The sequence below is a fragment of the Mus caroli genome, unplaced genomic scaffold, assembly GCF_978045245.1.
Source record: "Mus caroli unplaced genomic scaffold, Mus_caroli_1 scaffold_6, whole genome shotgun sequence".
Taxonomy (NCBI): domain Eukaryota; kingdom Metazoa; phylum Chordata; class Mammalia; order Rodentia; family Muridae; genus Mus; species Mus caroli.
The window spans coordinates 1,092,793-1,119,182 of record NW_028227261.1 but is presented as its reverse complement, the minus strand read 5'-3'; the positions used below and the strand labels follow the sequence as shown (position 1 = coordinate 1,119,182).

The window sequence follows — 26,390 nt, the reverse complement described above, 5'->3', positions numbered from 1 at the left end:
TTTTTCTTTGTTTCCTTTTTTTTTTAAATCAGGCATTTATAAACAAGAAAGCATACATTAATTACATAAAAATAGTTCTCGAGTAGCAGAGTAAGCCGTCGTATTGTCGTTAGCAGCAGCGTAGGACTGGAGGGCGCGGGTGGGGGTGGGGGTAGTTGTTGGGCAGTTATGAAGGTTGAGGTGGGTTTTTTTTTCCTTTAATTGATGAGCATGTCATTTGAGACTTCTGACTTAAAGCAAGAGCCCCTCCCCCTCAGCCCTAGGTAGGGTAGGCATGTGGGGAGAAACCACAGGGGATAACCTGCGTTGGAACTGGGAGAGTGGGTACCATGGAGGCCACCACATGGGAAATGCCACAAGACGCTTCTGTCCCCTCTGGCAAATGAGCAATTTTGTCTTCAGTTAAAAACAACCCAGGAAACAAGACAACCAACAGGTAAGAAAAGTTTCTGGAAAAGGAGTCGCCATATACACTTATAATACAACGGTGTGAAATGGAAAAAAGTATTTACATGTGAGTCGTCTTTACATTGGCTAGTTCTGTATGAAAAGCAGGGTGTCGGGGTGTGTGTGTGTGAGTTAGCTGCTCATCAATGAGCGAGTTAGCTGCTCACCAATGACTTATTGCTGTTGGTTTTTCCCTTTGTTAAAAATCTTCCAGGATAGAAACGAGTAAACTGGTCAAGGGTTTAACATACAGGGAGAGTCAACAGCCAACATGGTGGAAACCTCAACTCCCTTTTCTCTGAAATTTGCAGCCTTCCTCATAAGGAGACAGGCATGCAGTGCCTGGCTGCCTTCAGGCCACTGCAGACCCTGCATCAAGCAGGGCCGCCTTCCACAACAGCCGCACAAGATACCCAGTGCTTTGCCAACTTCACCCAGGACTGGAGCCCGGGAGTGAGGCAGAGGCATCAGGATGACCTAGACATGAGGCCCCAGAGGTCCCAGATCACAAGCTACTAGCCAACAGGAGCCGTACTCTGATCCCACAGGAAGCAGGGGGAGGAGGGGTCTGGGAGGAACAATTGCTGAGATGACACGCCCTTCCCAGATCCAAGTCATTCTGGCATGTGGGGAAAGAGTCCCTGCTGCATACACAGCATACTGGGGCCAGTGCTGGACCACGGAGGGAGGCCAGGGAACTGATGGTGACCAGGGCTGTGGCAAGGAGAGGCTCTGCTGAGAAAAAGTGAGCGCCCCTGGGGCCGAAGGCTCCAATGGGACCAAATCACTGTGATCTGCTAGCAACAGGGACAGCCACACAGAAGCACACCAACACACTTAAAGCTTTGCTCCAACTAAATCATTTAGTTTTCCTTGAAGAAATGACTGAAAAACACAACTCTAGAAAAACAAGGCTGAGACAGCATTCTTCGTGTTGCGTAACAAAACCGACCCTTTAGGAGACACGGTCATAATGCCCATGGCGGGTCTAGCTATGGAGATGTGAAATCCATGCATACAAGTTTCATAACTGAAAAAGAGAGGAAAAAAAGCCAAAGGAAAAACTCCAAATAAATGCTGCGTATACATGATGTCCCTTTTGCATTGCACGTCAGAAGGGGGGACCAGCAGCAGCTCAGCCCCCCCTCAGTAAACCAAGGGCAAAACCCTGCAGACGACCTCGGCACCAGACGTCAGGGCTTAGCAGTCTCCAGTTGCAGGCCACAGTCCTTGAGGTCGTTTGTACCTGCACAAGCCGCCTCCACCTCCCCTCGGCTCATGGCTGCCCTGCTAGGACTAGAGCGGAGGGCTTTTGTATGATCTTCTCATGTAAATAAACACAATTGGAGGATGGGTGGGGGCCTCTTGTCTACTGGGAAATCATTTTTCAAGCTTGGGCATAAGAAACCTTATACAATTTGCATAAACAGTTAAGAGTAAACGAGATTATTTGGAATAAATGCAAGTAACGTATTTTGACAGTGGCAGATTCAGTCGCTACTGAAGACGGTATTTTGGGGGTAAAAAGACAAGTCAGGGTTTGCTGTACAAGATGCTGGAAGGCACAGAACGACCCCCAAGTTCAGTCTCTGCATTTTCATTGTCTTGTGATTCCCTTGTTCAACCAAGCACCAGAGGGGATGTGTAAGCGCTTGAGCACTTAGGGTTTGAACTGCTCTAGAAATTGGTAAAAACCTCAGTTAACCGGGGAGTAGGATGGGACTGAAAGGTTCTGACAAAGTGCAGTTCTAAATACATGTTTAAATGAACAACAAACAACAACAAAATAAAAGGAAAAAAAAATTAAAGGAAAAGTGATGTAATGCTGTTTTGTTCCAATGCTGCAGCCTCAGCTCACGATGCAAGGAGTGACGTCTGCCGCACGGGAGGGGGTTGCTGTGGTCAGGCAGCGCATGGGTGGCTGGGTGGCGTGTGTGAGCAACACAACATCACACTGGGCCATGGCCACTGCCTAACACAGGTCAGCCCCTCAAGGTGTAGGTGGGCAGGGGCACCCAGGGGCCTGGGCAAACCGAGGCTCAGGTCTCCTGGTGCCCGCAGGGTGGGGTTAGTGGTGATGGGCGGGGCAGCGGCGGTAAGGCGGGCAGTGTTGGGGCTCATCTCGCACGCGGCGCTCTCCCTGCTCTTCCTGGCAGCAGCAGGAAGACTGGGGTCCTTGTTGCTGAAAAAATAGACTCTGAAGAAAACCCTTGCTGTCCTCTTGTAGCCGCGGGCACAGATGAGCGGTGATGGCTTCCCAGGACGGCGGTGGGTGGGTGCCACCCCCGCCAGAGTGGGTGTCCAGATGGCGTCACGTGTAGGGGCCTTTTACAGTTAGTCATTAAAAAACATGTTGATTCTCTGAATATCAAGTCTCCTTACTGGTTTTAAATAGCTTATAACAAAAGTGTAAATGTTAGAATGTTCTAGCAAGCAGAGAACCAGCTACAAGCCACAGAGCCGGTCTCAACTCTGACTGCAGCTGGGGACATGGCTTGCTCACTTGAACTTGGCCAGTAGAAAATTTTGCAGTGGATTCCAAAAGTATGTGGTTACAAACACTCGCTTGGTAATAGGCACAGTAGAGACGTTGTGCTGTGTGGCTGCAGAGGCATGGGCCGGGCCTGCAAAGCCACATACCCGCTGCCCTCTGCGCACGCATAGGGGTCCACGTGGCAGTGGCAATCACTGCCCAGGCTAGGGGCCCAGCTCAGCGTTGCTCTCACCTCCAGGATGCTCAGGCCGTGGCCGAGGCCGCAGCTGCTCCTGAAGCTCCCTCACCACCTTCTCCAGATGCTCGCGGGCCTCACGTTCCCGCAGCAGGTCAGCTCGAAGCTGCTCGCGGTCGGCCTCCGCATGCTGCAGCTTCGCTTGCAGGTCCTCAATCTGAAAGGGACGCCAAGCGAGAGGTCAGCAGTGCCTAGCACCAGCACCAAACAGCAGTGAAAACAAACGGGGAAGACCTTTTCCCTCAAGGGCTCACTGGGTTGGAGCCCTAAGCTGCAGAAACTGCCATTGTGTGCCCATTTCCTGATCCCAGTTTAGAGCTTGCTTCCCAAGCCAGCAGCGGGGAGGAAAGCCTGTATTCTGGGGCCATAATGGTCGTACTGGGGGGTGGACTTCCACCCATATGGAAAATAGTCCCCCAGCACCCAGGCCCAGGTCTGCTGGACACACCACAGGGTCTCCAGGCGTGACACATCATCACCTCACATCCAGCTAGGAATGGGTAAACTGAGGACCTTGGATTGGTGACAGCAGCTACCTCTGTACATGCCAGTGTTACTAGCAAATCCACTACAGTAGGTACCTGGGCTGAGTACTTGGCACGCAGGCGCCCGGCCTCGCAGCCCTTGTCACACACCCGGACCTGCCGCGCCTGCTCCAGCTCTCGCTTCAGGCGCACCCGGGATTCGTTGGCCTCTTTCATCTTCTTCTCATTTTCAGCTCGGAGCCGCTCAATCTCTTTCCTCAAACTGCGCTTGGCCTCTGTGGCTTCCCGCAGTTTCTCCTTCTTGGCCACACGCAAGAATTCTAGCTCCTGGGAGGACATGGAGCCAACAGGTTCAAGGTACTGCCAGCCCAGCATCTTCCCAGCCATCCTGCCACCTGACAGGCTGTTCCCCTAACTGTCAGTGTCTTTCCTGACGGGGTTCAGCAGCGATCGATGACTAGCTATGGTCGGCTCCATCATTTACAGGCTGCAGCAGAGCCTCCTCACACCTCCCCCTCCCAAGCGCACGTGCCTTGTCTGAATGAGAGCGGAGGATAGCACCAGCACCGTCTCAGACACTGCACCTGAGGCCTGACGTTGGCTTCTAGCCAGATGGAGCCAGTTACTTTTGGTACTTCTCATGTTCTTCCCTACTTGTTAAGCATGCAGTGTGACCCCTGACCCTCATGAATACTCATGTGGAGAATTACACCTCTACCCAGAATGGGGGCAAGGAAAGATGAGGGAATGACTAAGATCCACTCTGAGGAGAACTCTGAAATCCTGCAGCCCTGAGGATTGACAGGGTTGTGTTGTGTTAAAGCCCACGCATGTGAGGCTGCCCCCAGAGCTGCCAGACTCAGGCTGAGGTGTGAATTCAGCTGAGGTTGAGCCTGCAGCAAAGCCTTAATGCTGAGTCCTGGTGGAGAACATCAGCTAAGCGCCTCGCTCTCCCTAGGCGCCTGAGAACTGGGCCTCTCTTACTCATGTCAGAAAAACAAATAGTGTGAAGAGAAGGTGTAAGAAGAAAGGGTCCAGCCTAGAGAAGAAGTAAGAGCAGAGGAGCCTAGTGAGCAGGAGACACACACACCTCCGAAGTGGTATCCCAGGTGCCTCGGCTCTTCTCCAAGGGGCTTCAGAAACCATCCCTGACGTTGCTGGGGAATCAACCAACTCCTCACAGAGCGAGAGGCAGCACTCCTACAGCCACTCCTCCCTCCCATTAACACTCTGGTCTTTGTCATGGCCAAGAAAACACACCAATTCTTTAGTGAGGCCCACGGACAGGGAGAGCTGAGGCTGGGACCACTATGGGAACCTTCCTGGAAGCTTGGGGAAGAACCCCACGGGTCTCCAAGGGGGCTTGGGCAGCCGAAAAGGAGGCTGTCTCCTGTATTTCATGGGCCTCCTTGCTGCCCACCTTACCTGGTGCAGGCTGCGCTTAGCCTGCAGGGCTGCTGTCAGCTTTTCCTCTTGCTTAACTCGCATTTTGACCACCTCATGCAGGAACTTTTCTTTGGCTTCCTTGGTATCCAGGCCGCCCTCCAGGGCTTGCCGCAGGTGCTCCAACTCTGCCTCCAGCCCACTTGGGGCATCAACATGGGCTGCAGCATCAGGGGCAACCACGGGTGGAGCATGCATGCCTGGGGAGCTTAGATCCTTGGCAGAGCTGGACGAGGTAAAGGACGGAGAGGACAGCGAGGACAAGGAGGAGGTGACTGAGGACAGAAAAACCAAAGCATTAGGCACTCCAGGGTACGCTGGCTTGGTCATACCAAATGCACCCCCATACCCCACCTCCCAAGGCAGAGTCCACACTTACACTCCTCTCTGCTTTCAACTTCAACCTCGGCCTCAGAATCCTTGTCTTCCTCTGCAGCAGCCACAGGTGTCAGCACGTCTGGGGCTCCTGGTGTGTCCAGAGTCAGCTTCCGCTTTCGTGGCTGGATACAAGTAGTAAGAGGCTCTGGTGCCCGGGAGACCACGGTGGTGCAGGGTGGACTGTTCACAACCTTTTGCTGTGTTGGTGGTGCTAGGGCCACATTGGGGGCCACGGCTGTCTCAAAGCTCTTGTAGGAGTAGAAGCTATAGGAAACAGTTGCTTAGCCAGGGTATATATCTGCCTCTCAAACCCCTACATGAGTTGTAGAACGCACCCTGCTCAGTTGGTCTGGACACAGGACATCTTCTCTGTCTACTTTACCTAACAAGGTCAAGATTCAAATGGCTGAGAACCACAAAAGCCCCACAGGTTGGGCTAGGACAGTACACAACTAGACCTTCATGTTTTCAGAGGCAGAATCTTTATGCAAGCCTGGCTTGGAATTTGCTATCCATTCCAGACTGGCCTGAAACTCACAGAGGTTCAGTTGCCTCTGCCTCTTGAATGCTGGAGGCTAAATCTTTTTGTTTGTTTGTTTGTTTGGTTGTTTGTTTGGTTGGTTGGTTGGTTTTTCGAGACAGGGTTTCTCTGTATAGCCCTGGCTGTCCTGGAACTCACTTTGTAGACCAGGCTGGCCTCAAACTCAGAAATCCATCTGCCTCTGCCTCCCGAGTGCTGGAATTAAAGGTGTGCGCCACCACGCCAGGCTGGAGGCTAATTCTTAATACTGTCTGTGAACTCAGCATCTTCATCAAAAACTTCAAAGGTCTAGGCAGTTTATCCTAAGACTAAAGGCACCAACACCATCAAAGCCTGCTAAACCAGCGTTCAGTCCTGTCTATTCCCCACTCACCTGTCTCGAATCAAGGCTGGGAGGTGTGGGGACGTCTCTTTCTCACTCGCAGACACTGCAGGGGACCAGGGCCGGAAAGCAGAAAGGCGCTGGCGAGGGTGAGTGCAGCCGAGGCTCTGTCAAGAAAATCTATGTGAGATTACAGAAAAACACGCCACTTTATGCCCCTGAGGCTGAGTAGAGCCACAGAGTTGGCTCTAAGAGCCTTGCACCCTCCCCAAAGACCCCAGACAGGTTCCCACATAGCACCTTATTGGAGGAACCAGCCAAGGTCCGCAGCCAAGTGGACTGCTTGTCCTTCTCAGAAGATGCAGGGGACTGTGAGGAAGTGTCGTCTGTTTTGGGTCTTATGGAAGCTGGGGGCTCTGAGACCTGTGATCAATACAAAAGGCCCTGTTGGGATCCCTGGGCCCAGGCAGGTCTTCCTACCAGCCCCATGGCAGCAAGCTCCCCACTGGATCATCGTAACTCCACAGCTATGAAGGAGCCCCGGGGACCCAAACGTACGGAGCTACAAACACAGTGTGCCCTTGACCCTGTGCAGAAAGGTAAGCCTGATGTGTCTGCTAAGGGACGAGGATGTCACATGAGACAGAGAAATGCTATGCTGCAGCGGGCTCTGTGTGCTTTGACCTGAGTTTCTTTGCCTTCAGTCCACACTACTTTAGAACACAGCTATGATGCTGGGAAGGCTGGACGGGACCAGTCCCACTCTAGGACCGTATCAGGAATGGGCTAAATGACCCAGCAGCAATGACTTCAGGCTCATGTGTGACCCAACAACCAGCTGTATTAAAGCCTGTAAGGAGCCTGGGAGGGCTGGGCTACCCTCTGGGTGGCCTTTATCACTGAGTCATTAGAGAGCACTGCAGTTACCCTCTCCGCAGAGGAAGGAAATACTCAACTTGAAGGATCATGACACACCTCACAAAACAGCTTTCACCAGGTGTCACCACACTGCCTTTGCTGTCAGCTTACAGAAGCCACCCAGGACCCTAACTTTTCTCAGGCACCAGCCATCATCTATTTTGACATCCAGCATTAAGTGGTACACACCCGAGCCAGTCAGTACGTGAAATCCAATGGCCCTCACCCTAAATAAATGGCACATGTCACACACGCATTCCCTGTACAGAACAATCCATGGGCCTCTTCCCCAGCAGCTAAGCCTATAGAAGCTAAGCTACTGTCCCTCAGCTAGGGTCTAAGTAGATGACATGGACCCCAAGGCAGACATTGCAGAGTTTACACCTTGGCCCCACACACAGCCTCCTTTTAAAGGGGGAGTTACATTGGGTGTGATGGGAGAGATGCAGCCAAAGTGAGGCCTCTGATCTCCAGTCAGGAGGCCTCAGGTCTACAGAAGAACAGGGCTCTTCTCTAGAATACTTGGGGGAAACAACTTATCATAAAACTGGCCTTGCCTTCCTTGAAGAGGCAATGAGGAAGAAGGCAGCCAAGGTAACAGCTTGACAGGTTTCCTTTCACGAAACCTGGAGGAGAGATGATCTGCCTCACTGGAGGCCTTCACCAAGGCCCAGGTAGTGAGCAGTGCATGTGCTGGGTCCCTGTCCAGTGCTTGTGCCTGGGAGGCCTGCTGCCTTTGCAAGTATAATAAGCAAGTCTTTGGGGCGAGCAAGACAGTGAGTGCCTCTACCCCTAGTGCTCAGAAAGGGAAGGACCTCTGTATTCAGGGGCCTGCACTGGGGGAAATCACTGGAGGGATGACATTGGTGGTGTCCCCAGGGCACTTTCAGAGACAAACCCACGCTCAGCTGGGGTGCATGTTCCTCAAACACATACAAATAACTGTTCAAGAAAAAAAAGACACCAAAACTACCTTTCTAGAGGGAATAACTCATAGTGTCAAGCCGTCACTTAGCAGAGGCTCAGTGGAGGCCATGTATGCTCCCTGCAGGAATAGATATTCAGGATGCTGGTTGGGGCAGAAGAACCCACTTCCGGAATTGCAAGGATCCCTCCCACAATGAAGGCAGAAGGTGGGTGTTGCACACCAGGGTGGGGCTTCCTGTCTGAGCAGACACTGGAACAGGTGCAAAAAGTGAGCTCTATCTAGTCTCTCACAGAGAAAGCCACAAGTCTAGTCTGGGACACCTCTCAGGCAGCCTCAAAACTGTGACCCAGCAGAAAATGCTGAGGAATAGGACCACTGGGTAAGGCTACTTCCTGTTCAGAAGGGCCCTGGGGCGGGAGGCAGGGGGTTGCTAGACTACTATACTGGGGTCAAAGTCTCCTAAGGCAACCCAGATGTTTCTTCACACATGGGACGGGGAAGCCCCTGGAGCTAGTGGAAGAGTCTTAAGGTAGCTGGAACAACTCTCCTGAGATGTTCATAGAAAGTCCAAAGGCAAGTAGAACTCTTACAGAACAAGGAAGTGTTAAAACTAGACAGTGCCAGGAATTTCCCCTTTAGTACCAAGCTAGCTGCATACATGAGCTGAAGGGCAGTTAAGCAAGAGGGCCCTGGTGGAGGGCCACCTGGCAGGTGTCCTACTTTTCAAAGGAGCAGAGAAAGAGCTTCATCAGGTTTGGTATATCAGTGTCCACAGCATGGACACTAGGAGTCCTTGGAGTCATCCAATGGTTAACAAAACTGTACCATAGCATGTGTCCTCTCTAGGAGAACCAGTTAGGACTAACCCTAAGCCTAACCTTTCTTGGGGCCTCAAAAACAGTCCACAGTGCCTACAAGCCAGGAGGGGAGCTCTGGACCCACATACTAAAGCCAGGACCTAAACAGGTTGACAAGAGGCAGCCCTGCCCCAAAAAGTCCAATACCAAGAGCTATTATCAGGCTATATCAGGGAGGAGCCAGCTGAGCCGGCCACAGCAGTGCCCTGTGGCCACTTCCTCTCTGGGGCTTCAGACAGTGGTGTTTGTTTCCCCCACATCCCAAGGGCAAAGACACTGAGAACAGGTGTCACTGAGTGTGACCTCTGCACCTGTGCAGGAAGGGCTGTGGATATGCAGATCCATCCCAAAGCAGGTGAAGAGCCAGCTGAATATGCCCACCCCACCCCTCCCTTCCCCACCCCACCCTGCACGGTGACCTACAGAGAACTTAACATTTCTTCACCTTCTACCTCAGAAAGAATACTTGATACACTCTTGCTGACCAAGGAAAGAAACAGGACAGGACACTATGGGCCTGTGGGTTACAGTGGAGCCTGGCATTCACATGAGCTGTGGCCAATGTGGCTGCTGTGTCTAGCACTTGTCTCTAGCCTCAGACAGACAGAGAACTGCCAGGCAGGGCCTCAGGGATTTGTGGCCAGCAGGAGCCATTCAGCACAGACAGTGCACCCTGTGGATGCCTATGCCCTTATGCCCAATAAGCATAGACAGCAGGGAGCTGGAGAAATCGTCCCAAGGCATGGCAACTTGTCACAGGCAGTAGTCACTATGGCTGGCACTGCGAAGGCAGTGAGTAGGTTCAGGGTTCTAAAAGAGGTCTGCACACTGTGCTAAGGTGATCATTGTAACTAGATACCCACAGAAGAAATTGAGAACCACCAGGGGCCCCTACACAGCATCTGCTCACCTCACACGCTACAGAATCCTGACAGTCTCCACTCATGGCCAGTCCTGAAAGAACAAGCTCACTGCCATGGTTCATCCCAAGATAGCCCCGACTATTGAAGAAACTTCATTATCAGAGCCAAGGTGATGGGGCACGCATGCACACTGGGAGTCCAAGGCCAGCCTGGTCTACATAGCAAGTTCCTGGACAGTCAGAGCTACATAAAGAGATCCTGTCCCGAAAATAAAACAAACAAAAAAATAGTCTGCCTCAGAACCTGTCCCCAAGGCCTGCGCTGCCATCCTTCCAGCTGCATCCAGTTTCTTATCCTTGATTGTGAATATGTGTGTGTGTGTGTGTGTGTGTGTGTGTGTGTGTGGGTGGGTGGATTGTTATCAGAACATGCAGCTTAACTTCCTATAGTGCTCTGGTCACTGCCCCAGACGCCAACCATCTTTAAGTGACTACCAAATGGTCATGGGAGAACACAGGGACTCTGCTGTATGTCCCTGACAATGCAGACAGTACCCATACCACAGGGCAGAACCCAGGCAAGCTTCCAAACGACAGAGGCAGGAAAGGCCAACAGAAGGAACAAGTGTCAGGAAATGAGGCTGGCCTGATTCCAGCCAGGCTCTCAGCCTATCCAGTGCCAGGGTCTCTTGTCACTTAGGCCCTTAAACACACAAATACAACAGGATGGATTACGAGGGAACACCCAAACTCAACAGCTGCCAATAGCAATAAGGCAGGCTAGGCCCCGCTCTCTGTGCATGCAAAGGGCCGCAGTCATCTGGGAGAAGTCTGTGAGATCTCGGTGCCTCACTCCTAAGCATTCCCTGTGCAATATGTGCCAGGCTTGAGGACTAAACGGCAATGACGGGAAGGGACTCAGAATTGGCTTGTGACAGGAACAGTCTTCCCAGGTGTGAGCCAGCTCTGCTGTGGGGACATCATGTAATACCCACCTATTTAGAAGCTCTCAGAAATGCTGTCTATGCATCCCTTGAGCTAGAGATGCTCAGTGGGTAAAAGCAATGGCTGTTCTTCCAGAGGACTTGGATTTGGTTCCCAGCACTCACAAGGTGACTCACAACCATCTCCAACTCCAGTTTCAGGGAACTCCAGTTTCTGGCCTCCATGGGTACTAGTCACACACATGGCATGGCACACATACATATATACATGTGAACATGCAAACATAAAAAAATGGCTCGGTGGTTAAGAGCATTTGCTGCTGTTGCTGAAGACTTGGGTTTTATTCTCAGCACCCACAGAGTGGTTCACAATCATCTGGAACTCAGGTCCCACAGGATCAAATGTCCTCTTCTGACTTTCCCAGCAGCAGGAATGCACATGGTGGGTATGTAGATGTATGTGCAGACAAAGCATTTAAACACATCACAAATTAAAACAAGGAAGTCTCTAAAACTATACTTTGGGGAGTGAAGTTATTTCATTTTATATGCATAGTTTTGTTGTTGTTTTCAAAACAGGATTTCTCTGTGTATCCTGGAACTCACTGGCCTTAAACTAAAAGATGTGCCTGCCTCTGCCTGCAGCTTGCTGGGATTAAAGGCGTGCTCCACCACCCCTTGGCTAAGCACTCTGCTTGCATGCGTTTATTATGTGAGTGTCTACTGGAGCCTCTGCCACTGCAGTTATGGGAAGTTGTGAACCACATGTGGGTATTGGAAATAGAATCCATCCAGGTCTTCTGCAAGAGCAAAAGATGTATTCTTAATCACTAAGCAATCTTTCCAGGTCCCTTCCCAAATTGGAAAAGAGGAAGGAAATGAGGGGGGAGGGAGGGAGGGAGGGAGGGAGGGAGGGAGGGAGGGAGGGAGGGAGGGAGGGAAGTGAGTTGCATCTCTCTCTCTCTGGCTCACTGTGGACAAAGTGCTGGCTGTTCTCTTCCAGACTCTAGAGCCAGATACAAGGAGATGCCAACACCCCAGAGCAAAAGGAGGTTTCACCTTGTCTGCCCTGGTAGGAGTTGCCGCACATATAGAATATTCACCAGACGCCAAGACCCAACTAAGTATCATGGCACAGGCAGACTCTACCATAGATACACTGAGATAGACTGGGTCCAGCTGACATTCTGCTAGATGCATAAGGACCCTCAGAGGTTACATTAGCAGTCTACCTGTGGTCCCTCTGGTTGACAACTTCTGCCAGTGTTGTGATGTTGTTGATGACTACCTCAAACCTCCTGGCCACTAGGGTTTGCCATTTATACAAAGATAGTCCACACCCAGGCCCAGAGAGCAACATATGTGGGCCATCTGGGAGTCCATGATCTCCTTAGTGTGGGGCAAACCTTTAACAGGATATTTTGATGTTACCTCAATTCTGGAACCAGAGACAATGTCAAGCAACCTTACCAAAGTCAGAGGCCTTACACCTGGCTACCCCTCAGGGCTGGGACCTCCATGGTACACCAGGGTTGGAAGTAACTCAACGATGGTGGACAAGGCTAACCTATGCTTATGTCCAAGAACAAGCAGCTCCTGCATATTCCAGGGGAGTTGCTTGTTGACTATAGCTTCCTAACAGAAAGCGGTGAGGCTGAGCCAGGCACGCTTCACAAACACACCTCTCCTGAGCTTGAACGCTCTGCAAGGTCTGGTGGGCCGAGCCTTGGGAAACTCTACTTTTGACCCTGACATGGACCCAAAAGACAGTATCCAACGGCACCACCAGAAAACAGCTCTCGGGGTGGGAAACGCCAGTTGTGTCTAGCAAGACTCAGCAGAGAGCCACTGGGAAGGTGGTAAGTGTAGAAATACTTTAATCCCATGATGGATGTGTCTGAAGCACTTGGAGAGGAAGATGGTGGGCAGCACCTGGGGTGACAAACCAGGGGCATCAGCCCCACAAAGGACCCAGACACAGAAAGATGCAATGTCTTACCCAGAGTTTGAGACGCTGGGCACAGTTCACATGCACCTGAGGTGCAGCCTAAAGACAGAGCCAGAATGGGGTCTGTGTACCAAGGAAACTACAAGTGGCCAACAGGGCAGGTGACTGCTTCTTATAATCTTCTTTTTGTGCCTGCAAATGGTCAAACACTAATGTCCATCTCCAGACCTCTCACAGGTATTGAAATAAGGGTCCCATGTAGAGCAGTGGCTCTCCCAACAATGATGCTGTGACCTCTGTAATACAATTCTTCATGTTGTGGTGACCACGAACAATAAAATTTTTTTCATTGTTACTTTGTAACTTTTATTTTGCTGTTTTAAATCATAATGTAAATATCTGATATGTGACCCCTGTTGAAAGGGTCTTCCAACCCCTAAAGGGTTGCAACCCACAAGTTGAGAACCACTGATGTAGAGGGTGTGTGTGTGTGTAGCAGCCAAGGTTAGGGCCATCTATTTCCAAATGACTGTACTTCACCTTGAAGGGTTACCTGCTCAGCTCTTAGACTCTAAGGCCTATGTGTGTGGCAAGTGTCAAAGGACACACTATGGCAAACACAGCCTAGGTAGCTATGTCTATTTTCATACCATTCCAGGTGGCTACAGTAAGGCTGCTGCTAAGGAAGTCTGGGCAGCTGTAGCCACAGCCTAACCACCCCTGAGTGAGAAGGGCCAACTTAGCACACAGGGATGATACCTGTTCTCAAGGAGAGAACACAATAGACCCTCTATTATTGACCCTCTATTGCCAAGAACTTAGCAAACTGGACAAATATTTTTCCTACTAAATCACAGCCTGCCAACGGCTTCTAAGGATGGCATCAGTCCTAGCCCTGGGTCTTATCAGTCTCATGCAGATTCTGGGGAGGGCTAGCCCCTGGTAGTATCCTCATTTGTAGACACTCAAACAGGGAAGGGTCAGCACTGTCCGCATCAATTCAGTTCCAGGCTCACAGAAGGACCTTACTACACATGCCCTGTAGATCCCCACGTAAGATCCACAAAGAACAAGTTTTGTTCACCCAGTACGCACCAAGCCCTCAATTACCCTACCAGAGGTGGACACTGACCGTGGCTGTCCTGCACCCTCTCCCTATATCCTGACCCAAGGCTGGTGTCTGTGACCTCTACAACCAAACACATCCTGGTAGTAAGTAATAAGGCAGGCACAATGAGATACCGTCTCATGCCCACTAGGACAACCAGGATGAAAACCACAGTCAACGGTAGGCAGGAGGCAGGATGTGTCAATATAAAGCCCTGTGTTTGTTCCCCAGCACCAAACTCCAAAACCATTTAAAAGCCAACCAACAAAGAAACCAGGGGAGCCAAATGACCAGCAATCTCTTGCTTGAGCACATCCTGCGCTGCTGCAAGGGGCTGCCACTGAGAGAGTCCCAGGTCCACGCAGGAAATCTTTGCACTGTTTCTCACAACTGCCTCCACCCACAACTGTCTCACGATAAACATTTCTGATTAAAAAGCACAGTGAGGTGAGGTGGTACATGTGCCTACATGCATGGTTTTAAAGACCTGGACAATACTGGTATTAGTAATGATGGCCCAGCAATCCCAACCCGGCTCTGTCTCCCAGAACCACGGGAAACAGAATCTACTACAGATGCACACACATGGAAGTCTAGTACACATACCAGTTACTATGGATGCGTACACACGGAAGAGTCCACTACACACGAGTCCATGTGTAACAGAATTCACCTCAGATACGCACATGTGTTCACAGCAACCACCGTTTGCAACAGCCAAGAAATAGGAACTAAAACATGAATGAACAGTGGTGTGTCCGCAGCCTGGGACCCCACTCCGCCCTCACAAGGAGGCATCAACAGACACGATGCATGTGACCTCTGAAAACATCTTGCTAAACGATAAAAGCCAGTTACAGAAAAAAAAAAAAAAAAACCAAAAAAAAAAAAAAAACCTCTTCATATTCTATGGTTTTCTTTGTGCAAAACATCTCTAACAGCAACATACTTAGATCAGAGGTGGCTGGTGGCTAGGGTGGAGCAACTAGAGAATGACAGCTAATGATACCGCCACAATTTTATAAAAGAGTTAGATGATGCTATCATTTAAAAAAAAAAAGCGCTAAAAAAGACCCCAAAAATGTGACCATGACTTTTTGGTGGAAAGCCAAAGCCTAAGGCTGAGGTTTACAGAGCTGCAGTCTTCAGAGTTCAACACGGGTGTGGCACCAGAGAAACAACCCAGGTGCCATGATGCTGCTGCACAAGAACGTACTGCAGGAGTGCATAGGTCTGCGCTGCCGCCATCTACCAAGGCTACATCATAGACTAGGACATGCAGACGAGCGAACAACAGGAGCTCTCTTTGCAAGGTCTTTAAAACACAATGCTCACAAGGAAGAGAGAACCCTCAGAGCAGGTGGCTGACTTCTCATGAGCATTTCAGTCCTTGTCATGAGAGGCATATACACACCACGGGGAACTGGACGCCATGACATAAAGTAATAGGATATTCTGGCACTGATGTGAGGCAAGCCAAGACTGGGACTCAGGGTGGATTCTTGTCCTACCACAGGCATCTGCCTTCTATAGACAAAACCCTTAGGGCAGAGCTATATTCACAGGTCTCCTAAAATGGCCATCCAGGGGCTCCAAGTTTGCCACAGTGTCCCTCTTGTAGGGGGGTGTCTCAACACCCAACTCTCACAGCACCTAGTCCCTAAATCCCACCATCCTGGGTGGCAAACTCATTCTCAGCACTCAGCACTCACAGGCAAGGACAGGCACCATTAATAGAGACTACTATCGCTCACATCCTGATGTCAGGAAAGCCTATGCCACTGCCTGCCCTTCACTCAAGCTTAAACTCCATGCCCCAGTGTTCCAAGTACCCCCTCCCCAATCAGCTTTCTCCCAGGGAAGCCCTTTCTGCACTCCTGCGGACCTATGCCCCACTTGAATACCAGGCCAATACCACAGGGGCCCCACACTGTACCACCCCTGGGACCTCTGTGACCTACCACGTATAATGACCTCTGTGACCTACCACGTATAATGACCTCTGTGACCTACCACGTATAATGAACCACAAGAAGAAAACTCTGATCTGGGCACCAGCACTGGGAGGTCTTAGAAAGTTATAGACATTCTTGACACACGGGCAAACATGGGCCTAAGAATTATTTAGTACTCTGAAGCAGCCCAGGCTGGCCAGGGATTCAAGTATGCCACCATATCTGACTCAATGAGAAACCTTAGTAAAACACATATATTTCCTAGTAATGGTTCAATTTAAAATTTGTTCTTATAGCTGGGTGTGGTGGCGCACGCCTTTAATCCCAGCACTTGGGAGGCGGATTTCTGAGTCCGAGGCTAGCCTGGTCTACAAAGTGAGTTCCAGGACAGCCAGGGCTATACAGAGAAACCCTGTCTCGAAAAAACAAAACAAAAAAACCCTTGTTTTTAAAGTATTAATTTTTAATGATGTATATATCTGTATGTGAGTATGTATACGTGCCCAAAGAAGCCAGAAGTGTCTAATGTCTTATTTTTGGGAACCAAACCTGGGTCCTCTGTGAAAGCAGCAAGCATTCTAACCTCTACGCCATGTCTCCAGCCCTCTTTTCCCCCATAAGGTCAAATTCACAATAGACTTTAAACCAGTAATTTCTTCAAATTAGAAGCACTTATTCACCCAAAGGTTCTATTAAAAGAAATTTTTCATTGGGAAATTTTTTTTCCATCATTCTCAGATTTCCAAATCTCACAATAAAGGTCCAGAACTGTCATTTACATGCATAGCCGCCGCCATGGTTTCTAAATGAATGTAATGACTACTGAGCAGAAAGGCATACAATGTCAGGACTACTATCAGGGGTGTGCGGTTTCTGGGGACAGCTGCACATCTTGTGACAACCTCACCCTCTGTCACTTGCTGGGGGCCCTTCATAAAATCAGTGCAACTGTCATCTACCTTGTGAGTTTCTCTCATCGAGAGGGTAAAACAGATGGAAACTATTCATAGTATGCTACTTTGAACAAGGAAGATACTGGACTTTCAAAATAGTCCCTTCTTAAAATTCTACATCCTGTTATTAACTGTCCCAATAACGTATCATATCCTGGCTGTCTGGAGGCTGCACTGGGGGCTGTGGGGGCGGGGAGTAAAGCTGCAAAGCAACTCAACATGCTGGGATCTCCTAAGATCCTCAACATGCCCCACAGCCCAAAATGTCAGACGGTGTCCTTTAGTCCAGAGATTCACTCCACAGTAAGAACAGGACATCGCGGGGATGCAAAGGGATGAAGCTGCTCACAGTGCTTGCTCCACATCCACGACGCTAACAGGCCCACAGTGACCCACTCCATAGAGCAGCAAGCATTCTTAACCCCCAGCCTGTCTGTCTCTCCAGTCTCCTCCTCTACTCCCATAAAGCAGGACCTACCACGGCCTTCAAAGCAGCAATACCTTCCAGTAGGAGGCATTTGCTCACTCAAAGGTTGTGAGAATTTTTTTAAATGTTTACTTGGAAATTTCTGTCACACCAATCTCAGAGGAAACGCAAGGCCTAGAGTACAGGACAGACTCAAGATGCACACACAAAAGAGGAAGCCCTAATCACTGAGCAGGTCAACAGAGGAGCACTAAACGGAAACATAGGAAAGGAACAAAAAAGACATTTCCAGAAAGACCAGGTATGCCAACAGAAAAAATTAGTTTCCCGAGGAAGTGTTCAGATGTAGAATAGAAGAAACCAAATGAAAATATGGAGTTGGCCACAGACACAACAGCAGAGAGCTGAGCAGCCGGTATCCATGTGCAGAGAACCCATAATGTCAGGAAAATGGGGCAAGTCCTGGGCTTACGATGTGCTGTCTCCTGGCTTCTCTCTTTCAAAGTAGGTCAGTGGGTCTTCCACAGCTCTCCCAAGTCAGCATTACAAGACTCCCTTGCCACTGCCAGCCTGTAGCTCAACGGTTCTGACTACCCTCTACTGGGCCCTGCCACAAGTTTTCTTTAATGTAACGAGGAGAATCCAATCAGTGTCAGACACAGACACAAACGATCCATAATCCTTGTCTTAGTCAAGAGTTCTAACTCCACACTGAGCCCTGAGCCTACTCCAGCTAGGTTCAAGGTTACTGCTGCATCTTGCAGGCCCTATCGACATCCGCTCCCCCATGGCCAGGACCTGCCCGACTCTGGCCACTGCCTGGTCCAGAGCCCTTCTTTTCTTTACACTTCAGACAAGGCTCCTGTCAGACAGCCAACGGGGGCTGTGGAGATGGCTCAGTGAGTAGAGTGCTTGCTATTCAAGAACAAGGACCTGCTGGGCGTGGTGGCGCATGCCTTTAATCCCAGCACTCCGGAGGCAGAGGCAGGCGGATTTCTGAGTTCGAGGACAGCCAGGTCTACAAAGTGAGCTCCAGGACAGCCAGGGCTATACAGAGAAACCCTGTCTCGAAAAACCAAAAAAAAAAAAAAAAAAAAACAAAACAAGGACCTGCGTTTGGATTCCTGACACCCACATAAAAGCTGGGCACGGTACCGTACATCTGTAAACCCAAAACTGTGGGGTGGAGACAGGTGGATCCTGGAAGCTCATTGGACAGCTAGTCTAGTGGGAATGGTGAGCCCTAGGTTAAAAAAAAAAAAGTCATGTGTTGTGGAGTACATCCATATGATCTAGGGCTGACTAGAGTAGCCTTAGTGTTAGGAGGCCAGATCGCAGCCAGGGGCAGCCCAGAGTTCCAAATTCTCACAGCCAACCCACAGACCCCAGACCTCTAGCCACAGCAGGTTCTACTAATAAAGCAATCAGTCAGTGGAGAATCATCATGTCCCATTCCCCCTTCATAGGGCAGACCAGAGCCAGAATAATGTAGTCATTCAACTTACAGTGAGGGAGTGAGGACTTGGGCTCCTTTAGGCAAAAGTACCAAGACATGGGCAACCCTGAACCGAATACTACAGTTGAAGCAAACACTCCAGAATTTTCCCAATCAAAACAGCAATGGCCCTGAAAAGAGTCTTTAATTCCCCTCTGAAATTTCACAAGCCAGGCCTCCATCTTCTGCACTGTTCTCAACATTATCTTCCAAGCTCCTACACGACATCTGACAGAGCTCTTAACAACAAATGGATCTTCAAGCCCAAAGTCCCAAAGTCCTTCCACAGTCCTCCCCAAAACATGGCCAGGTTGTCACAGGAATACCCCACTCTGCTGGTACCAATTTGTCTTAGTCAGGATTTCTATTCCTGTACAAACATCATGACCAAGAAGCAAGTTGGGGAGGAAAGGGTTTATTCGGCTTACACTTCCATACTGCTGTTCATCACCAAGGAAGTCAGGACTGGAACTCAAGCAGGTCAGAAAGCAGGAGCTGATGCAGAGGCCATGGAGGGATGTTCTTTACTGGCTTGCCTCCCCTGGCTTGCTCAGCCTGCTCCCTTATAGAACCCAAGACTACCAGCCCAGAGATGGTCCCATCCACAAGGGGCCTTTTCCCCCTTGATCACTAATTGAGAAAATGCCTTACAGTTGGATCTCATGGAGGCATTTCCTCAACTGAAGCTCCTGTCTCTGTGATAACTCCAGCTGTGTCAAGTTGACACACAAAACCAGCCAGTACACCACAGGTGACGCAGAGCTAGGGTCTCCACAGCAGGTTTCTGTCTTCTACAGGTGAACCCTACATTGCCTCACTCTGGAACTGGCTCTGCTTGAGCTATGGGTCTTTTCTGGAGAGTCTGCAGCTCTAGAAGTTTCTATTTTTGTCATTGCCGTTAATATTTTACACATCCTAAGTCACACTCTCATCATGCTCAAATTAACCTACTTTCTGGCTCCTTACTGTGCTACTGAGGAGGCAGACTGGATTCCTAAGACAACCCCAGCCCCCCAGTGGAGCACAAGCACAGTTACGGGGACTGACTTTGATTCCCTTAACTTAAGTAGGTCATTCTCTAGTTCTCCCAATACTGTTCCAAAGAAACGGAGTCAGCAAGAGCCTGCCTTCTTTCTCCCTCCGGGGAGGACCCACTGAGCAATCCTTCCCCTCCCAGGCTCCCACTGAGATCTGTGAGCGCCTCGGCTCTCTAAAAGGAGCCCCGGGAGTTGGGTCTGACAATAAGTTCCTTTCATGGACCTGGGCCTGTCAAAAAACAGCAAGAGCCCACCCTTGGGATGGGATTTCTTTCATGGGTTGGTTGGGGAGATGGGATGAGAAAGGCCAAGTCTCTAGCGTGCCAGCCAAGCCTGCAGAGAAGAGCGAGGGCCCAAGTAAGCCAGACTGAGGCCACTACTGGAACATACATCCTGGTCTTGTAAGGACACAACTCAAGGGCTCACTCTGGAACTGCACTGACGCCTCCTCACAAACCTGTTTCAGGAGAGAGTAATGAAGCTCCCAAACAGATAGGATGTTCCCTAGATGATACATGGGAAGTAACTTAAAATGCAAGGGCCAGGGCTGGTGAGATGGCACAGTGGGTAAGAGCACCCGACTGCTCTTCCTAAGGTCCAGAGTTCAAATCCCAGCAACCACATGGTGGCTCACAACCATCTGTAACGAGATCTGACTCCTTCTTCTGGAGTGTCTGAAGACAACTACAGTGTACTTACATATAATAAATAAATAAATCTTAAAAAAAAAATGCAAGGGCCAGAGTCCCAAAGACAGCTAGCCACTGGTACAACAGCAGTCTGCGATGTGGGCATGTGGGCGTGCCCCTGCCTGGGAGCTCTGGTCTGGGTGGGGGCAGGGCAAAAGGGCCTATTCTTTCCCAGCGTCCCTCAGCTGCTCCCAGCAGACATTCCATCAAGATGACTCTCGCTAAGGGCGGGGCAGCCTGTAATGGCTGCTTGGCCAGCTGCCACCCCTTCACCAGAGATTGATAAAGATAAACAGGCCTTCCCATCTAGGGCTGGAGGAAAGGCTGCAGGCTGCAGTGAGGAGGACATGAAGTGAGGGAGGTGAATGACACTGCAGGCGGTAGTTCGCTCTTCTCGGAACGTGGATTCACCAGAACCACAGAGTCTCTACAGGCCAGCAGGAGGGCTAGACTTCCCACCTCCTGTACTTCCTACACATCAGCAACAAGCCCTCAATAGCACAGAGCAGGGCAATTGGGCCTCAAGGCCTGACCAACTTGGTCCCTAACAGCACATTTTGGCTTCCTCTCTAACATCTGGAAGTGGCAAGCTGGTTTTGACCCATCTCTCATGTAACCAGAAACATATACAACATGTATCACTGAGGAGCCGTGGCTTGAGAAAGGACCAGAGTAACCCAAGTCCTTATAACTTTTAAGTGTCGACACTAAACCCAGCTCAGTCAATACCCAGCCCGAGCCTCAATGAGTTGCCTGGGGTTCTGCAGGCTACAGCTGTCTCCTGCCACTTACATGCCAGCCCTAGGTCATTCTCTCTGCTCTCTAAGCTCACAGGCTCTGTCCCAGCATGCACTCTCATCCTAACAGACACTAACAGACAAGGTTAGTGACACATAAGACTTTGCAAAGTCCCTAGTTCTCCTGAGATGTGGGGGACACTGCTGAGTTGGGAGATGTTTCCTCCCATCTCAAGCCCCAGTGAGCAGTGAGTCTGCCCCTCCTCTCACAGGCCCCAAGCTCCCCAGCTTCTGTAGGGGTGTGGAATGGGCAACAATGCATAGCCCAGGCTGGCCAGCCAGTAAATGCTGCAGACAGGAGAGCGAGACAGCAGCTGGTGGAAAGAAAAGACAGCCAGCTCGGTTGATCCCAAAGCCACAGGAATTACGGGTATGCTGGAGAAAGAGCTTGCTGAGGACCACATGCAGGCCCCCTAGGACCCACGGCTTCTGGCTTTCCTGCCACCTTCCAGGAACTAGAACTCATGTGAGCCAAGGAACAGAAGAGGGAGCAAAGCCACAGCATCTTAGGGTTCAGAAGGGATCCTGGTCTTCGTGCCAATGGCGAGTGAAGGCAGGGACTCTTCAGGACAACACTTCACCTCAGAGGACACCTAGTTCTGTTCCTCGGCCTCCTAAGGTTCCTTACTCTTCCAGGGAAGGGCAACTGCAGCCTGCCAGGTCTCCATACAAAGTACAGTCTATGCTCAACTTTCCTATCATTCTAATAACAAGGCCTAGGTAGATGCTGGTGATAGGTTACGTTCACAGCTTAGGGACACTCAGTTTGGGGTCGGCCTCACTATATAGCCCTGGCTGTGCTGGAACACACAAAGCGCCACCTGCCTCTGCCTTCCAAGAGCTGGGAAATTTTCCAATTTTCCCTTAATCCCAACACTCAGGAGGCAGAGGTAGGTGTATCTCTTAAGCTCAGGCCTAGGTTGGTTTACAAAGTGAGTTCCATGACATCCAGGGCCATACAGAGAAAGCCTGTCTCAAACCCCATTCCTGTAGATCTTCCCTTTATATTCTCCATACTCTCTTCTCACATCTCCTAACAATATGTTCTCTGGCCCAGCTCAGCTTCTCCTGTCACCAACTGTCCTCCCCCCCCCCCCCGACCCTACTCTTCTGTCTCCTGGAACTACCTCAATGCCACTCCTGAATTCTACTCCCCAGCTCTCAGCTTCTGCTGGCTTTTATATTCTCTCCTAGTCCCAGAACTCCAAGAGGCAACTAACACTGAAGGGCACAGGGTCCTTTAAAAGGTCCAGGCACATAAAATAAATCCTACTGCACTCCCACCCCAAGTTCGATTTACTCACTTCATGTTATGTGTGTTTTGCCCACATAAATATCTGCTGTCTGTGTACCATGTGCATGCCTGCTGCAGAGTGGTCAGAACATGCTTTGGATCACCTGACACTGGATTTAGGGATGGTTGTTGGAGCTGGGAACTGAACCAGGGTCCTCTCCAAGAGCAGTCAATGCTCTTAGCCACTGAATCGTGTCTCTAGCCCTTTACAGAAATGGCATTCGAAGCAGTGTGACGATGGACTAGAGCTGAGGACTGATGTGCCCGACTCAGGGAAGGTCCAGCTATCCAGGAAAGTCACTTACTAAGGATATAGCTAAAGACCCCATAAGAAGGGAACCTGGGTGAGCAGTTATCCATAGGTGAGCATATATCCGCAAGTACCAGAGAAACTCTCAAAAAAGACGTGGCCTGACCTCTGCACCAGTGGTCCCATGAGAATCCCTGGCAAGATCTACTGCCAACAAGCCAGTCTCCCTGGCAAGGTGCTCTTGTGGAAAGAGATAGCTTGGGGGGCGGGGGGGAGGAGGGGAATGTCAGCCAAAAGACTTTTGTGTAGGGCCAGACCCAGACCTTTGAAAACGAATATGCAGATAAGGTGGACCCTTGTCCAGAACCCAGCACTGTGTACAAAGACTCTGCCCCACTGTCACTATGCTCCATCCCAGAGTGAAATGTTTGGCCATTTTCATTTCCCTCTAAATTGGAAATCCTCTTGCCCAGAGAAAACACATGGCCACATTTCCTGTCCAGGGCCAACACTTTCCTGTCTTCAAAAACTAAATAAAAACACCCCCATGTGGCTTTGCCTCTGTCTGCTCTGGAAGAGGAGCAGGGTAGGGCTAGAGCCTGCATAGCCATGCAAGGAGCTCTGCGGCCCTGAGTGAATGCCAATTACCACAGCCCTGGGGATCTACAGAGCCTCCTGAAGCAGATGAGGACAAACAGGGGGCTGTTCTAACACCTGCCCCAGGCACACACAAGCTTCCAAGCTTGGTGCCTGGGACTGAGAAGAAAACAGGCCTCTGCAATTACTTCTAGTCAGTGGTAAGCACCTCACCATTGGGTTCAAATCTAGAAGAGCTGTTACACATATTCATATTGCCTGCCATCCCAAGCCATTGTGTGCTGAGCATCCATGACATGGGAGTCCGGCAATAGCCAGAGTGGGTTGGGGTGAGTCCTTACAAGCATTTTCGACATCCTCAAGGTCAGACTTTTCAGACAGACTGTAAGATATGCAAAGCATGAAGGCCCAGAATATCCATACGAGGTGACTTTCCAGGTCCACTCAGTGTCCCAGCTATAAACCTGCCTGATACAAGACAGACACATCCCACCCCGCTGTTCCTTGCTCCATCAGTGAGCCAGAGAGTAGACTGCACAATGTGAGGACCAAGAAATGAGGAAACCATGGTGTTAGCTCTCCATGGTGTTCAAGAACAAAACAATTACATGTGTTCAAGGTCCTGGTAGCCCCAAAAGAAATGACTGTTCTGACACCTGTACCTCACACTCGCTCCATTCAAGGACAAATGATAGAACATTCCTGATTACCATTCCCTATTAACTAGATACAACTGTGACCAGCAGGGAGACATGAGCTTTCTGACTCAGCCACTCCGTGGTGCCAGAACCCCAGTGCAGCATGAGGCACCCACACAGCATGGATGCCTCAACCCCCTCACCAGTAACTTGCCAGGGTTAGGGTTTACTGAACAAGAGGCGAGACCTCTAAAGGACTAATTAGTTCAGAACTTCTTTCTCTCAAACCAAAGGCATCAGAATGTGTTGGCCTACAGCGTAGCAGGCAGCACCACTGGACCCGGGGCTCTCGGAAGACAAAGCAGGAGAATCTCAGCCGGAAGGCTGGGCTCGCAGACACTAACAGCCTACAGGAACCTGGAAACAAATTTCTAGTCAAAGGAAAAGTCTTCGGCTGGTTTGCTCACACCTTCACATGCATGTCAGGCTATCCAATGCTAAGAGAGATGTAAATTCATTTAGCAGATGGATATCTGGGCCATACAAACTGCCCTCAGTGAACAGCTCCACACCAACCTAAACAGTGCCTACAGGGCCCAAGGATACCCAATGGGCCCAAGATCAGAGAACTTTATCTGGGGGTACAAGGTCCTTTCATCTGCTCATTTAAGTTACAAATAACAACAGTTTTTGACTTATTATGAAAATGGCCCAAAGTCTCTCTACACTGGTGCCTAAGAAACAAGTTATTAGAACCATTATACATACTGATCCCTCACCAGGGTCTTAGTGTGGGCCTGTGGCCAAGGATACACATGATCAGTCCAAAGCTGAAGGCTGTGTCCACTCACCGCTCCCAAGTCTCATTAGGTCAATGGGGACAGTGAGTAAGTCTGAGGTATAGGATCCCTGCACACTAGCATCTGCCAAATCAATGTTATATGCACACATCTCTTTCAGATGATCTTTACTCAACAAAGAGAAGCAAAGCCCTAAATTTCTGTCAAAACAAGACAAGCATAAAACCACTGCCACGGGCTGGTGAGATGGCTCAGTGGGTAAGAGCACCCGACTGCTCTTCCGAAGGTCCAGAGTTCAAATCCCAGCAACCACATGGTGGCTCACAACCATCCGCAGCGAGATCTGGCGTCCTCTTCTGGAGTGTCTGAAGACAGCTACAGTGTACTTACATATAATAAATAAAATCTAAAAAAAAAACAAAAAAAACAAAAACCACTGCCACAGGCTACCTAGGCCCAAGGGGGAGGGTAAACTTCCAGAGTCCCCTGAGAACCCATAGTCAAGGTTAGTGAGGCTGCTGTGTCTGGACCTGCATTTATAGAACCCAAAGCTGCCAGCCTTCTTTTGAAGGAGTCGCCTTCCCAAAATGGGGGATGGAAGTAGAAAGCAGGCAGATCTAAGCCCCTATGCCAGTGGAAGGTGACACAGGAAGTGCCACGGGCACAGCACCTCCCCACATGGCATTTAGCCTGGACCTGAGTAACAGGCCTTGTGGACAGCAGTTCTGAAGCCCCTCTCCTGCCTTACCAGGAAGAGGAGGAACAGCTAGTACCACCCACACCCAGCAGTCTGCTTTGCTTCTTCCGCCTCCTCCCCCCCCTTCCCCCCAACTGACTCCCACGTTGTTTTTTTCTCCATAGAAACAGACACAATACAGGGCAATGGCCCTCAGGACTGCAAGCAGCTCAGAACTGTTGTGGCAGCTGTTCAACTTCTTTTTTAAAATATATACGGGTGTTTTGCCTGCGTGTGTCTGTGAACTGAGGGCAAGCAGCATGGGTGTTTTGCCTGCGTGTGTCTGTGAACTGAGGGCAAGCAGCATGGGTGTTTTGCCTGTGTGTGTCTGTGAACTGAGGGCATGCAGTGCGGGTGGCAGTGTTAGATCCCCTTGTTATAAACTGGGTTAGCCACCACATGGGTGTTGGGATGCCAACCCAGGTTCCACTGGAAGAGCAGCCAGCGTTCTTAACCACTGAGACATTTCTCCTGCTCAACTTCTTGATGGTCAGGACCTGAGCACACTGAGTAGAACATCCAAACCCATGAATATCCAAACTCCAGTCCTGAAGCAGGAGATGCCTAAGCGTAGGGACCCCCGGACTGCCTTAGAGCACATCTGAGCAGAAGAACTGGAAGCTAAGCTGTCTTGTGCCCAGTATGAGATAGAGAGAAAAACGCCTGCTCAAGTAGTGCCCTAGCCACCTCCATGCCTCCCCTTTCCTGCTTTCTTTTGTTTGTCCCTTCCCCAAAGCTGGAGTGGAGTCATGGGAAAGGAGACACTTCCTGTGCCCCCCACTCCACCCCCCCAGCCCCCCCCCCGCATTCTT

The 26,390-nt window shown here is 50.2% G+C and overlaps 1 protein-coding gene across 2 annotated transcripts in view; it reads right to left on the bottom strand.

Moving 5' to 3' along the window:
• The window catches only part of Ski (SKI proto-oncogene), a 68,859-nt gene continuing 42,469 nt past the window's right edge, over positions 1 to 26,390 (bottom strand). The window contains exons 2-7 of one of the 2 annotated variants that reach the window (XM_021160770.3): positions 6,646 to 6,768; positions 6,397 to 6,512; positions 5,484 to 5,746; positions 5,087 to 5,379; positions 3,758 to 3,988; positions 1 to 3,333 (exon numbers count right to left, since the gene is read on the bottom strand). In XM_021160770.3, the coding sequence (XP_021016429.1) occupies positions 3,145 to 3,333; positions 3,758 to 3,988; positions 5,087 to 5,379; positions 5,484 to 5,746; positions 6,397 to 6,512; positions 6,646 to 6,768 (1,215 nt within the window). In that variant the 3' untranslated portion in view covers positions 1 to 3,144. The remainder of the gene's footprint in view (positions 3,334 to 3,757; positions 3,989 to 5,086; positions 5,380 to 5,483; positions 5,747 to 6,396; positions 6,513 to 6,645; positions 6,769 to 26,390) is intronic. The other variant, XM_029475805.2, reaches the window with a different exon arrangement.